The sequence below is a fragment of the Amborella trichopoda genome, chromosome 6, assembly GCF_054954075.1.
Source record: "Amborella trichopoda isolate Santa Cruz 75 chromosome 6, AtrichopodaSantaCruz75HAP2 v2.0, whole genome shotgun sequence".
Taxonomy (NCBI): domain Eukaryota; kingdom Viridiplantae; phylum Streptophyta; class Magnoliopsida; order Amborellales; family Amborellaceae; genus Amborella; species Amborella trichopoda.
Genome location: NC_142341.1, coordinates 53,705,598 through 53,720,847, shown reverse-complemented (window position 1 = coordinate 53,720,847; position 15,250 = coordinate 53,705,598). Strand labels below are relative to the sequence as shown.

The 15,250-nt window shown below is 37.0% G+C and overlaps 1 protein-coding gene across 2 annotated transcripts; it reads left to right on the top strand.

Annotated features, from left to right (window-relative positions):
* The first annotated feature begins 620 nt into the window (after positions 1 to 620).
* LOC18448502 (Phosphoenolpyruvate carboxylase family protein) lies at positions 621 to 14,528 on the top strand. 2 transcript variants are annotated; one of them, XR_016057485.1, is made up of 8 exons: positions 621 to 1,128; positions 2,274 to 2,485; positions 7,049 to 7,330; positions 11,529 to 11,651; positions 12,260 to 12,393; positions 12,510 to 12,736; positions 13,604 to 13,640; positions 13,733 to 14,528. XR_016057485.1 is itself a non-coding variant. In XM_006858566.4 (8 exons), the coding sequence occupies exons 1-8, from the start codon at positions 729 to 731 to the stop codon at positions 13,864 to 13,866; spliced, it is 1,542 nt and encodes a 513-aa protein (XP_006858628.2). In that variant the 5' UTR covers positions 621 to 728; the 3' UTR covers positions 13,867 to 14,528. The 2 variants fall into 2 exon arrangements, 1 of the variants encoding a protein (XP_006858628.2); XM_006858566.4 differs by having other exon boundaries at positions 12,267 to 12,393.
* Positions 14,529 to 15,250: the final 722 nt, after the last annotated feature.

Below are 15,250 nucleotides of genomic sequence, written 5' to 3'. Positions count from 1 at the left end.
TAATCAAATTAGAGGTTACCTTCAAATAGTGTGGAAAAATGTAGTTTTAAAATTGAAAATCTATTTGATAGTCTTTAAATATGGTTTTATATTTATTTATAAAGTTCAAAGCTTCAAAAATTGCGTAGATCCGAAAACTTGAAAATTGACGGTCAAAAAATGCGTTACAAAATACATATATTTTTCAAACTTGAAATCTATTTTTTTTCTCATGTATATGCTTCTTGATGTCGAGATGATCAATTTGAAGATATTTGGACATCAAAATAACCTCTTCTAGTGAAGTTTTTTCGATAAACTCAAATTTGATTGTTTAGAGCCTCGGCTCTATATAAACTTTTCTCATTTTTAAATAATGGTGATTATGGGAGATATTGGAAAAAACTCCTCTTTATCCACGGATATTAAGATGGACATTGGGTAAAGTGCAGTGGACCAAAGTAATTTATGGATAATGCAACCCAAAAAAATATATTTTAAAATTTAAAATTTTATTACATATATTTATGATCATTTTGGCCTAGATCATAAATCCCTAGAAATTAAAATAAAAATTACTTGTTGAGATGGATTTTAGAAGGGGAACGCACTCATAAAACCCATCGTTTGATTACTCGAAAGGAAAAACAGAAGGGCAGTCTTGTAATGTCTTGTAAGCTCCACCAACTGCTCAGTCTCTGAGTTACAGCTTCTTCTTCCTAAGAAGGAGAGAAATAGAAAACAAAGACATGAACTTCTCCATCTCCTCCCAAATCTATCATCATCTCTCCATCAATAACTCTAATTATAAGCATCTTTCCCCCTCCAACTGTTGTTGTTGTTGCAGAAATGGGGGTGGCAATGCACTTCCATTTAAGCCCATTTCCAACCTCCCCTTGTTTCCACCCATCTCTCAATCTTATTCTTCTTTGTCTCCAAACTCCCATCTCATTGGAAAGGGAAATGGAAAGGGGAAGCGATCAATGGTGGTTGTTAGGGCAAACACAAACACAGAGGTTGGACTATCGGCAGCGAAAGTCCTCCGTCGGATATTGCAGTCTCCGGGAGTCGAGCCGGGTCCCTCCTGCTTTGATGCTCTCAGTGCTAAGCTCATCCAACAAGCTGGATTCAAATTCTGCTTCATGAGCGGTACTCAAATACTTAATACTGCTTCTGTTTTTTTTCCTGTTTATCATATATCTATTGACTTTCTCTTCTGCGGAAGTGGTTTGATTGATTAATCTTCCTCTTGAGTATATACTATGCTTATTTGGGTTTTTGATTCGACAAAGCTTGTGCTTCTTTATCTGCCCACCCATGGATGTGGTGGTTTCTATTTGCATTTTGTTTGGGTTTTTCTGTTTCAAATTGCTCGTGCAGTAAATGAGTGACCTTTTTCTTTTTTATGTTTACTATGAACTTTTTGTTTTTAGTTGCATTTTATATGGGTTTTTCTGCTTAAAGTGGCGTATGCAGTAAATGAATGGCCCGTTTTTCTGTCCCCCTCTCTCGCTCTCTCTCTCTCTCTCTCTCTCTCTCTCTATTTTGTTTTTTGGGTGTTTTTGGGGCCCAAGTGAATGAATGATTTAAGTGATTCAATTAGAATGATACGCCCCATTTCCTGATTTTGAATTATTCCCAAGCCTGTTCCGTCTGTTCATTCTTGGTTCATGGCTTCTTGCATACTCTCAGCTCGCTGTGTTTTATTAATTTTTCCCACTCTCTCTACCAACGTGTGCTCGCTGCTTCTCCATCCATGCTCTATTTTTGAATTTTTAAAGTTTTCTTATACGATTAGTTAGTTTGAAGACCAACACATTCGTTCTTGTTTCCGGAAGCTATGAAGTACTCCTTCTCATCATTCCAATCCTTTCAAAGCATGGTCTGCATGGTAGAAATTACCTGTCCAAATTTCAATTGGATATTTTTTCTTAATTCTAGTACCATCAATGGACAAATTGAGACCACCCACCATTTCAGAATTTTGTACCCATTCATCCTCACATTTGAAAAAGACACCTTTTATGAATATTCAACTTCTAGACTCTTTTCCCAATTAGGAAGTTGAAAAGTGATCTGTTCCTTTGTATTTTTTTCCCTTCTAAATTTTTTTTCTTTCCCAATTTTGAGTATCATGGGGTTATGTAACTACCCCAAGAAAACTTATTTTTACTGCTTCATTGTAGTCTTAAGTAAGTAACTGTAATGCAATAGGCATGCAGTTTTCTTTTCATTGCCTTGTTATGCTAATCTGAGAGGATAGAGCCAGTGACCGATGGTGGTTTCCTATCCAGGATTTTCAGTTTCAGCTGCTCGATTGGGATTGCCGGATGTTGGTCTCATATCCTATGGAGAAATGAGAGACCAAGGATATCAAATAACTGAAGCTGTATCTATACCTGTAATAGGAGATGGAGACAACGGGTATGGAAATCATATGAGTGTCAAGAGAACTGTCAAGGGTTATATAAAAGCTGGTTTTGCGGGCATTATTATCGAGGACCAGGTAAATGGCGCTATGTACATTTTTTTTTTAGAATTAAATTCTTTTCTAGCGAGGGCTTTTCCTTTTCTCATGATCCTAGTTTTCACTGCAAATAATGTGGAAATCTGTGCTGTTTTTTCTCCTGCTGCTTACCCTTGTTAAACATTTGTAGTGCATAAGATGCATAAGAAGAAGAGATTATTAAATAGTTTTCATGTTTGGATTTATATGTCACAACACCAATTTCGTATTATACAGTTATTGAACCCCTTGAAGTTCATAGAGAGACAGTTGAATGCTCTAAATTTTAGTTCTTGATGTAGAACTTGAAGAAACATAGACAATCAGCAAGAAAGCACCTTGACAAAAGGCATTGCATGCACGTTCAAAAGGCATGTGAGACCTGAAAATGCATATACAAAGAGTAAGGTTTTTTATATAACAGTCAAAACAAATTGTGAGAGCAAATCTCTTTAGGGAATGCACTCTTTCAAATGCTGAAACTTCCATGAATATCCAGTGTCTCAATAATGGTGTAAAAATTGGAAAAAAATTAAAAAGAAGTGGGGGCCGATTTTGGCCGGTTCTGTGACAGAACCAGCCAGCTCCTGCTATTTAGTAGGACTTGTTTCATGGGGCGAATTGGCCAGTTCTCGATATTTAGTGAGAACCAGTTCACCGCCAATGATTCCCGATCCAGATCTGCTAGTTCCAAATTGGATTGGCATTTTTTCAATACCTTGCATACCGTAATGCTTGTTCCCTAATTGTCCTTGCAAGTGCCATAACAGGAATACCAAAATACAATAATAAGGGAGTCAAGCAAGATTTGTACTGGCTACATGTAAGGAAGATGTGAGGATTACACTTTCGGAATTTAACATGTTTATGATTTGTTGAGAAATATCAACACAAACTCGTTAGTTTCTTTTATTTTGATGATAACTAACTATATTCTTATTTTTTAGTTGTTTGGTTCTTAGACATGTACCATTTGAATTCCTTGAGATTTCAAATGAGGATTTCTGCCACTTAAGCCTGTGATTAGCAAACTTGGTCCTTTGGGTTGCTCTCCCTTTATTAAAACTAAAGCCTCTATGTGGTTCCTATTTCAGAATCCTTGTTTTCATTTGCTTTATTCAATTGCTACAGGTGCTTCTTTGATGCTTTTTCCTTTCAGTAACTCACTTGTGGCACTCAACCATTTCTTTGGGCAGGCCATCCTACCCCCATTTAATTAACTCTGCCATGGCCGGTTCGAAGCCCAGATAAAGGAGGAGGGTTGTGTTAGGTAGGAAACTAGGTAAAACTTTGCCGTATCTTTTTATGAATCATGAACCTATGTTATATGCTTATACTAGGGGCGTTCCCAATAAGCGATGCATTGTATCGACACCTTGGTGCAGGGAGAAATGAGCAAGGGTTAGCTAGGGCATTATGTGGAAACGATGCACCGCACTGACTCCTGGTTGCAATGACAGGCAGGCAAGGGTTCCCGTACCATTTTGAAAGAGCATGGGTAAAGAAACCAGTCCAAGTGAATAGGATTCATTTAGCCACATGGAATGTAGGAACTCTAACAGATAAAAGTATGGTGTTAGTGGGTACAATGAGACGAAGGAGAGTTAATATAGCTTGTCCACAAAAACTAAGTGGGAAGGGGCAAAAGCTAATAAATTTGATGGATATAAACTTTGGTGTATAAGAAAGGATCATAATAGAAATAGCATAGGCATAATAGTGGAAAATGACTTAAAGGATAAAATAGTTGATGTCAAGAGAGTAGGTGATAGGCTCCTATTAATTAAACTTATATTAGGGGATAAGATAATTGATGTAATTAGTACATATGCGCCACAGGCAGGACTACAAGATAGAAGATAGAATGAATTGACAATTTTGGAGAACATGGATGGACTAGTCCAAGGAATACCAATTCGAGATGACTTTTTTTTAGGAGGGGACTTAAATGATCTTGTAGAAAGAGATAAAAGAATATATAAAGGGGTACATAGAGGATATGCTTTTGGGGAAACAAATGAGATGGGCGGTGTTATTACGGATTTTGCTATGGCTTACGACTTAGCAATAGCAAATACCTATTTTAAAAAAGTGTGACGAACATTTAGTTACTTATAAAAGTGGATTATATGAAATCCAAATAGACTTCTTCCTAGTTAGGAAGGCAAATCGGCCACCATGTACAGATTGTAAGTTTATCCCAGCCGAGAGTTTGACCATTCAATAGAGGCTCATGGTTGTGGATGTTTGCATAAAATTATGGAAGTGGTGTAAAGTTAGTAGGTGTCCAAGAACTAGGTGGTGGAATTTAAAAAGGGGGAAAATAAACTTATTTAAGAATAAAATGGTAAAAGAAGGAACATGGAATTCTGAGCACAAAGTTAATGTTATGTGGAATGAGATGACTGATTGTATTAAGAAAGTGACAAAAGAAGTTTGAAGAGAATATAGAGGAAAAATAACTCCAAAAAGGAAACTTGGTGTTGAAGTGATGAGGTTCAAAAGGCTATTAGCAAAAAATGATAATATTGTAAAAGCTTGGCAGTTAATTTACTCAAATAAAAAAAATATAATAGAAATGATCAAAACTTTGAAGAATATAAAAATACTGAGAAAATACTAAGATGAAATAGTAAGTAAGGCTAAACTTAAGGCTTATGATGATTTATACTATAAATTGGGGACAAGAGAAGGTGAAAACGATGTCTTTAAACTAGCAAAAATGAGAGAGAGGAAGTTTAGGGATCTTGATCATGTTAAATGCATTAAGAGTGAGTATCTAAAGGTCTTGGTGAAGGATGACAAGATCAACAAAAGGTGGCGAATTTATTTTCGAAATTGTTAAATGATGAGTACTATGGGAGCATAACATTAGGATATCTAAGGTCATAAATACATTCACAGGGTTAGGATATCTGAAGTGAAAGAAGTTTTGAGAAAGGTGAAGATAAGAAAGCCTATTGGAACCTATGGTATCTTGATAGAGGTTTGGTAGTGCATGGGAGAGATTGACATAATCCGGCTAACCAAGCAGCTCAACAAGATGTTGAGAATAGAGTAAAAAAGCCAAACATAATTTGTGTAGCCAACCCCAGATAGATGGCATAAGACTTGGATGATGATGATGTTGAAATGGAATATTCAGCTCTCGTTTCGTTTGAAAATTCTAAAAATGCCATGGATAGATTATGTGATGTTTAGTTAGGTTCATTTGTCAAAAACTATGGGAAAATTTCATAACTTGCCTATTGTAATTATCTCAAAAAATTCATTGTTTAGACATATATCCAAGGCAAGACTTATATCCAAGGCAAACTAGTGTGTCATACAACCCAAATATTAGAAATGAATTTGTGACTTGTATTAGTCAAGAAAATCATTTTGAAAATTCCATTCAAATGTAATGGTTATTTTAAAGTTTTTGTTTCTGCGACCCAAGCCCGTAAAATATGCTTGCATTTTTTTTTTTTCCCTTTAAAGAGAGAAAGAAACAACTTAGCAATTTTTTATCCTAAAATTCTTGGAACTTTAAAAAGGGAATGTCTACTATGGGACCATTTATCTTTGTTGCATAAAGGTCAATTGCTACTAGCTATTAGATGTCAAATTGGATGGCTTGGGGTGTGACACAAAGTTCAATAAATTTTTTGTGAACTGAGTCTAGTCAATGACATACTCACAACCGCCTGATTTGAAATATGACCGACAAGAGCGATTGTGTTCTCTTTGTATTAAAAGTAAATAGTCTCTTTGTATACTTTTCCTTTTGGAAAATATTCTGCCACGTATATCATACCATTCTTTTGATATTAATGTCAAAAAGTGAGGTACTTGTCTATAGACATTTAATTTACTAAGGGGTACGAGAACCCAATATACCACAGCTGCATAATGGCCTATAAACTAGGGCTGCTAATCATGCTTCATGACCGTGTGTGTTATATTGCCCATGAGGAAGCTTTCCATGGAAAGTACGACAAGCAAATGGATTCAAGGTGACTGACAAGCATTGCCTTGTCCATCTGCATATCCATGTTTTCACATATTTTCTTTTGCAAGCAGCCAAGAACATGCAGCTCTTTTATTGTGAATAGAGGACATCATGTTGGGAATTTCTGCTGAAAATCTGTTGAAATTCCGCTTAAGTTTGCCAAATATTTGAATTTTTTGGGTAAATATGATATTTGTATTGATTTTGCAACCAACCTCCCCCCCCCCAAAAAAAAAGCACACACACGCACACAAAAAAAAGAACCACCTAAAACCACTATCAAAATGTCTGAAACCTTGTTGGGTTCTGTTTAATGTAACTTTGCAATACATATTATTTCGTACTAACTTCTTTTATCATCGTGCTAGCAAGTATGTCTTCTCCTCGTGTTCTTATATCTATGCTGGGAACATAGCTCCTATTGAGCACAGCAATATTTCCGTTCTTTTTTTATATGTTTAGAAGTTCTTTTATATGTCCAAAATGGACCATTTGGTTTGGATGCTAGAATGCCAATACTTTTAATGGATGATACATCTTATTGAAGTTAACGATATGCCATTTTTGTAAAGGACTCTCCGAAAGCTTGTGGTCATACTCAAGGGAGGAAAGTGGTCTCGAGAGAAGAGGCATTGTTGCGCATAAAAGCTGCTATTGATGCTCGGGAAGAAAGTGGCCTGGACATTGTTATAGTTGCAAGAACAGATGCTCGTCAAGCAGTTTCCTTGGAGGAAGCACTTTGGAGAGTACAAGCTTTTGCTGATGCTGGAGCTGATGTTCTTTTTATTGATGCACTTGCTTCCAAAGAAGAAATGAGAGCTTTTTGTGAGATTTCTCCACAAGTTCCAAAAATGGTACGTAATCAGATGCCTTAGGATTTTTATTAATTCATTGGCTAGATTGAAAAATGTTTGCCATATCATTGTTTATATGATTTCAGTTAGCAAAAATGTATTTATGCCCATGCACGGTGTGCATTGTTTCCCTGTGTTGTGTATAGTATTTTAGTATTGCCTTGACTAGGTTATTTACACCATTATTTTTCATACATTTTTTAAATGTTATGACTTGCATTAGTATTTTCATTTTTCATCTGTGCTGCATTAAATAACTATTCTCATATTTAATTACGGTATGTTTGCATTTTCCTGATCTGTCTCCATATCTTAGCATCGTATCAAAACTTGGTTGTGTTATCCGAGAAATTTAATCTTGAGGTGGAGGACTTTTAAATAAGTTATTGTTCCTAGGGTGTCACATATTGAAGTCATTCCATGGTCTAGCTTATAAACGTTTCACCTTAAAAAGTTATGAATGAATAGTGTCTATAGTCTGGGTGCATATGTGTGTTGGTCGCTCAACCGCTTGCCCTGTACCTTTATCCTTTGTCTTGATCATTTCTACAAATTTATACTATGTCTGAGATTGCCTCGTGCTACTTAAGGTCCATCTTTTAAATATCAGCCAACGTATCTCTAAAATCTGAAGTAAGATGTGTAGTCAACAAAAATATGTTGGTGCAGACCTAGTAGCTTGGAGCTAGGGTTTAGCAAAGAAGAAGATAGGAAAGATCCAAAATTAGAGAAAGATGCAAAAACCAGAGATAAAAGAAGGAGCACTTGTTGCTCTAGGGTTTTGAATAAAAGTTTATAACAAGAACATCCATTATGCTTTAGTACATCCCTTATGTAAGAGAACCCTAAACAAGACTTAGCCCTGGTCATCCATCTAATCTGATCATGGCTATTTATTATAAAAGACTTTAAGTGAATGAAAAGACATAAGACTCTAAAAATTTCTATTTTATGCCCCTATGTAAATAAAAAGACTCAAGAAATAAATAACAAACATCAAAGGATAGTCTAATTTGCCATTCTACGGTTCCTCTTATAAACTTTAAGCTTGTCTCTTTTATCTAGATATTCGAGAGCAATATTTTGGCTGCATCATATGTTGAATGGATAAAATATCCCTCACGCCATCTGATTAAGTCTCTTAAATTGTTCAAGTTTTCCCAGTGGTGAGAATATTCTAGGGACTGTAAATCTCAAAATTTGATTAAGCCCTGGCCAGCGGTGAAAGAGGCTTGAAGCCTAGATTTGGCTAAGTGGTAGCAAGCAGTGAGAAATACACAGACACTTGGAACTACAAAAATTATTTTTGAAATGTAAACTTCTATTAAATCAGAAGAATTAATTACATCTAGTTATTCCAAAAGGAACAGCCAAACATAGACATTCCTGACGAGATGAGATAGAGAGTAATGGGCAGAAAAGAACCAAAAAAAGGGGAGAAGAGTATGGAGGAGATGGAGTGAATCAAGGTGGAGGATGACCCTACCCGGTGATGAGGTCGAGCTTATGGTACCCAAACCCATTAGCAGCCCTGACTTCATTAGCAGCCCTGGCTACATTTCTATAAGTAGTGGCTGTATGATGCATGGTGTTTAAGATCCCTTCCATGGTATCCGCTAGTCCCTATGCGATGGGTGTATCCCATCTAGCCCATATCTGATTACTTTAATCCAATCTCATTCCACCTCTATGGACCCGAAAAGGATTGAGGGAAGATTCTCTAAGCCATGAGCAATTTCCAGCCTCAGCAGTGTTAGTATCACCGTACCTAGCTGGCCCTGAGTTTACAACTCAAACATATGCCAAGTGATCTCTAATGATGCCACGAACTCCATACATTTGACTTAGTGGCAACCAACAGTAAGAAATACCCAGACACAAAAAATATTCTAATCTACCTAAGTTTGAACTAGTGAGGAACAACCAAACACTAAAAACCATCAAATCTGGCTAAGTGTTAACCAACCATGAGAAATGCCCTGAAATTAAAAACCATTGACGTCTAGCTAGTTTTCAGCCAAAGGCCCAGGAATAGCCTGACCAGATATTAAGGGTGGTCAGAATAACTTGCGCCAGTACAGGGCCCTACTCATTGTATGAGGGGCCGACAGAGATAAACATGGAGAGACAAATGTCCCAACCTCTTTGAGAAGGACACCTCGAAGAGAGAGAGAGAAAGACTTCTATTCTCTACAAACATAAAGCCTAAACTCTGTGATACTTGTCATGTAGAGAGATATCATTATACCCCGTTTTTTTTGTAAATTTTTATAAAATAGGAGCATGCAGCCCATCTCCATATTTAAGAGGCAAGTGAGAAGACTACAGAGAGAGAGAGCGAGAGTGGTTACACTCCATTCTCTGCAAAATACGGTAATAAAAGCTCAATTACTGAGATACTCAGTCTATCTAAGGGACTCTAAAGAGAGAGGCACGGGATTTATACTCCACTTTTGACAAACTAAGGCCACAATGCCTGATCTCTATGAAGATCTACAAAGAGAGAGATGTGGTTAATGGTTATGACCCACTTCTAAAAAATAGGGGCATAAAACTCAATCTCTGAGACACTCGATGTGTCTAAGGGGCTCCTGAGAGAGAAACCCAGTGGTTATACCCCACTCTTTACAGAGTAGGGGTACAAAGCCGATCCGTATGACTCTTTGTTTTGGGTAAATGATCCCTGTAACACTTGGTGTCCATATAATGCTTAAAAAGCCAGATGGAAAACCCTCTTAAAAGGGAACTTATGAAATTCCAAAGAGGCAACTCTGAGAAACCCTTTAGAGGTCTAGTGAGAAGACTCTATAGAGACTTTACTAAATTCACATAGATAAACACTAGAGCGGAGAAGGCAAGAGAAGCTGGGGGGAGAAAGAGAAAAATTAGTAAACAATGGCCAATCGATAATATTTCTTTATTTTCCTTATGTGGTTATAGGTTTTTCCTTTCTATGTAGAATCAGGGGTTATTCCCATGGATTTACTTCACAGGACATTGAATAATGCCACAGGAGAGTGTATCCACATCAATAATACCCATAATATGGAGAAGTTAGACTCTAGATTTTGTGTTTGCTTGTTAAGCATGAAATTTGGCTTACAAGCAATTGCCAACAAGAAAAATTGGTTGAATTCTAGGAAATCAATTTAATATAATGTAAAATAAGATGGATGTGTCATCAGTAGGGAACAAGTTCTGATCACGGAGAAAAGTGATCCAAAAGCGGCTATCTCTGAAAATAAAGAATGGAACTTGTATATGGAAACATAACTTTAACTGGTTGACAGTGATGTTCATCTAATGTTTCCTTTATTGCTTGTTGTGATAAAATTTCCTTCACCCTATTAAAATACATTGTACCCCAATAAGACCCCTAAGGATCAAGAAGTTCCAATGTACCCTAAGAAGCAAAAGTCATAGTCGATATACATCAACATTTGGAGTGAGTTTTGATGGTTATTAAACCTCGCAAAACTCATAGAAATAGCGATCATAGATCTTTAATTGAGCTTAAAGGATTGAAAATGGATACCTGGACTCAATTTTATGCCTCTTGGAGTTTTTTATGTCGATTTGATTGCAGAATCACAGTATCAATGACAAAGTCAGTATCCTTAAACCACATTGCGCAAGGGGCACATGATCATTGCTCTTAATGATTATTAGCAAGTAATATCCAAGAAGAAATAAAATGGATAAACTCAACTGTGTGCAAATGAATTTTGAACATTTTTCTTATTAGAGAAATTTCCTTGTTTTTCATAAGTCAAACATGGGACACAGACAATATGTACACTGTCATGTGACCCTCATGCAGCACTGTTCAGAAACCTCATCATTATGATGAACCGTTATATGAACACCATGGACCTTGGGGAGAACCATGTCTGTACAGCTGTTCATCAACATTGAACATTTTCTGAATTTGTAGATGTGCTGCCTTGCCTGTGTATATGGAACAGCAGCATCCAAATGCGTATATGCATTCCACTCATTAATAATTCAGGAAGTTAAATTGATGCATTTGATGGCATGGACACTTCTTAGCTTCCCATTGTTTTGGCACCTCAATTTTGAAACAATACATGCACAGTTGATGAATTGAAGTTCTTTGATCTTGAGGATGATTTAACATTATGTGCGTGTGCAGCATTCAATAGTACTGATTTCTACTGCAATGCGATTATGTATTTAGGCAAACATGCTCGAAGGTGGAGGAAAAACACCAATTTTGAATCCTCTAGAACTTGAAGAGATTGGTTACAAATTGGCCTGCTATCCACTGTCCTTGATTGCAGTGTCCATCCGTGCAATGCAGGTGAGGATGGTCCTTTACATACTTCCTATGCTACGTTTTAATTTGAAGGATTTACATTGGGATGTGAATGATAACTCACTATATTGATGATTTTGAGATGTTGTCTGTTGTAGAAAATGATCGTCTTTGTTATTGATATGCCCTCTCTTACAAATTTGTCAGTGACTGATTTTTGAAAGACAGAAAGTTACTAAGTAGATGGGACAGTCGTGAATTCAGACCGATTACGACTATCCTCCTGGGTTAACTATCTTGACCCTGGGAGAGAAATCAAGCTCTCATTGGTATATTGAGTTCCTTTAGATAGGGTAAAATGTGGTGATTCTTGGATGAGACCACTAACATCTCATACTACAGGTATTCTGGTTAAAGGAACTCATCAGTTTGTGCATGTTTGAAAAATTAAAATATACTGTACAATATGCTGATGAACTGCTGACCTAAGTAATGAACTCTTCAAAGTATCTTCACATGACTAATAAATTTTTTTTTTTAATACTGTTAACATTGCAGGTAAATGTCACGCGGCACAATTCACATCACTCTAATAATATGATACAAATCATTGTAATTGTTTTAAAAGGTAATGCTGCTTGCTTATTTGGTAGTCTACAGGATGCACTTAAAGCCATAAAAAGTGGTCGCCTCCCTCCTCCTGGAAGCCTGCCATCATTCGAGGAAGTCAAGGAAACTCTAGGACTTCCTGCCTATTATGAGGAAGAGAAGCGATATCGTACCACTGGTACTGAATTTTTTTGGTATTTTTAGTATAAAGTTTCTTTGTTAACCAAATTTTTACTTTCAAACAGTTGTTTCTTGTGTTTTTCTTGTCTTTATCAACCAATGGCTTATATTCAGGTTATTTGCCTGAATGCGGCAACCTTTCTAATATCTCAGAGGCGGCAACACAAAAAGAAAGAGATGAAAGGCCAAGCAGTCCAGTTGTAGAAGTTTTAACTCCCTATGTGTCTAATGACCAGGAAGCTGATGATCAAAAGGGCCCCTTTTCTGGAATATGGTCGCGATCATTGAGGGTTAAGATCATTGCAAGTGATGGGTTTGAGAAGCTTGATGTTAGAATCCCAGTGAGTTTTTCTCCCTTCTTACTGGGAATTTGTCTGCTATGTTTTGTTCATTTTTCACTGATAATATATTTATATACAGATGAGGCTAATAATAGAGCAATTTAATTTTTTTGAAGGTTATGACATATGCCGAGGATGTTCGTATCCTTGCATGGGTTCTGGCATTCTCAGAAGGAAAACGTTTATATAAGGACGAAGCTCTAAACAATCAAATTAAGGCGCACCCCCTAAGGGGTGTGCAACAGTTACATCAGGCGGTCTTATAAGCCCTTTTTGTATATGATACACTGACTGTATTTTTCCAGTCCATCCCTTAGGGGGTGAACTTGGCTTTGTCTCTCTTGTACACTTCTTACCCAGTAATACAATGTTAACCTTTCTTTAAAAAAAAAATCAAATTAAGTCGCACCTCAAAAATGCACTAAAAGAAGTTGTTTTGATGTCCAACAATCCTCAAATTGATCGTCTCAACCTCAAGATGTATAGACATGAGAAAAAATGGATTTCAAGTTGTGGAAATAGTGCATCTTGTAATGCATTTTTGGACTGTCAATTTTCAAGTTTTTCGAGTATTCATAAATTTGCTCGATCTACACTATTTTTGAAGCTTTAAATTTTATAATTAGAGATGAAATTTAATTTTCTAGCCATCACAAAGATTTCCAGTATTGAAACATCTTTGGACACTATTTGAAGGTGTGCCTTGCTTTGATTGTTTAGGGCCTAGGCCTTATAGAAACCACACCCTTCTTAGAATGCGGATATCTTGACTGTGAAAGTGGAGAATTTTAACTTATGCTAGAGATAGTCACATCAGATAAGAGGAATACATCCAAAAGTTTACTGAGCAATCCCTGATTTTTGCAGGCTGGGTTCTTGGAAGGGATCACAAATATTGTCCCAGGTACCATGCGACTCCCTCTAATGAGCCGAACATGAATCATAATATTTACACTTGGGACTCTGAGCCTCAATATTTGTATGCTCGTTCTACAGGCTTGGGTGGCGTAAACCTCAAGGCAATGCTGTATGAAGCAGCCAACGAGGGAAATGGCAATCATCAGAGAGGGAAAAAACTGCTTGATTTTAAGGACAGAATGGGAGATCAAATCCAAGTCTTCTTGGAATAGATGGGAAAGGAGATTTTTTGGTCTTGGTGTCACAGATTAGCACTCTTTACCTGACAATTGTAGTATTATATAATATTTGGAAATCTCAATATGAACTTGCTCCATTTATTTGTTAGCGGATTGCGTGAAGAAGAGGCCGTCCTTGGATCTGAAGGGGATGAGGCAGCAAATATTTCGGGAGAATTGGCCCTTAAGAAGCATTGGTAGGTAGAATCCTCCTGTGAAGGTTGAAATGAGGGGATGGGAGCCCCCATGGGTTTCATTGGTCTGCACCATTTATTCTATCCTTCACCACAAGAGCTTGCATTCACTATGCTTTAAGGAGTGATTTCTCTTTAATAGTCATTTTGTTGCTTTTCTGACTTGAGATCTAAGCATTACCTCACCATCTTTGCATTGAATACAGCTCAACTCAAGAAGGCCTTATCCTTTTCCACAATTCCTAACGGAAAAGGGGAAATTGGCAATGCCCATTTGGCCGCGTGATCATCTCTACTTCAAAGTTATGATTGTGTTAATTGCAATTTAACTGCAGTAAACATGGTACTTTTATGAGTCCTAAACCCATGGTTTCTGGTATGTATTATCTGTTGGGACATGGATTTGTAGCAGTGTTAACCATAATTGGACTGAACTGGCTGTATGAACTGTTGGACCACAAATCTTACCCCAAATGGGCTGCAGTGATCAAAGTCACCATATTGAATTAGGCTTGGGCCGGACTTGGATGGGTTTGACCGTTCAGAGATTAGAAATGGGTAGATAAATGGTGAATGAGAGAAGTCCCCCAAATTGTCAAAATTCACTGGAAGTGTCACGGGGTGGTGAGAGATTTTGGGTGTTTCTTAGTATTGTTGGTGATGAGTCATAATGATAATAAATGTTTGGAGTGTTGTTAATTAATTAGGACTTAGGATATGATGCCGACCCCCCCACATTTGGATTCCATGCTATTCATATGTCCCATCCACACCGTTCGATTTTGTTTTCTTCTACCTTGTTTCCTTTGGTTTGGAGTGTTGTGAACTGTGAGCCATACGTGATATTATGGTCAACATCTACGAGGTCATAAGATTGAGTTTATTCAAGAATAGACCATTAACTTTATGAAAACTGACTGCTACATGATCAAGTTGAATTTTGATGGAAGTTTTTCGGGTAACTCAGGCCAACAGGGACTAATAAGAGATCGTATTGAAGGTTTTGTTGCAGCCATGGCACCGCAAATGCAAATGCAAATGCAAATGGAGCTGAGATGTTAGAGGGATTGTTGAAAGGTAGATGAGCTCGTCGGCAATTGTAGAGAGAGTCTCAATCCACTTATTTAATATTTGTTTGGAAGTATGATATGATGTTTTGTTGGAGAGGAAGGCAATTGGAATCG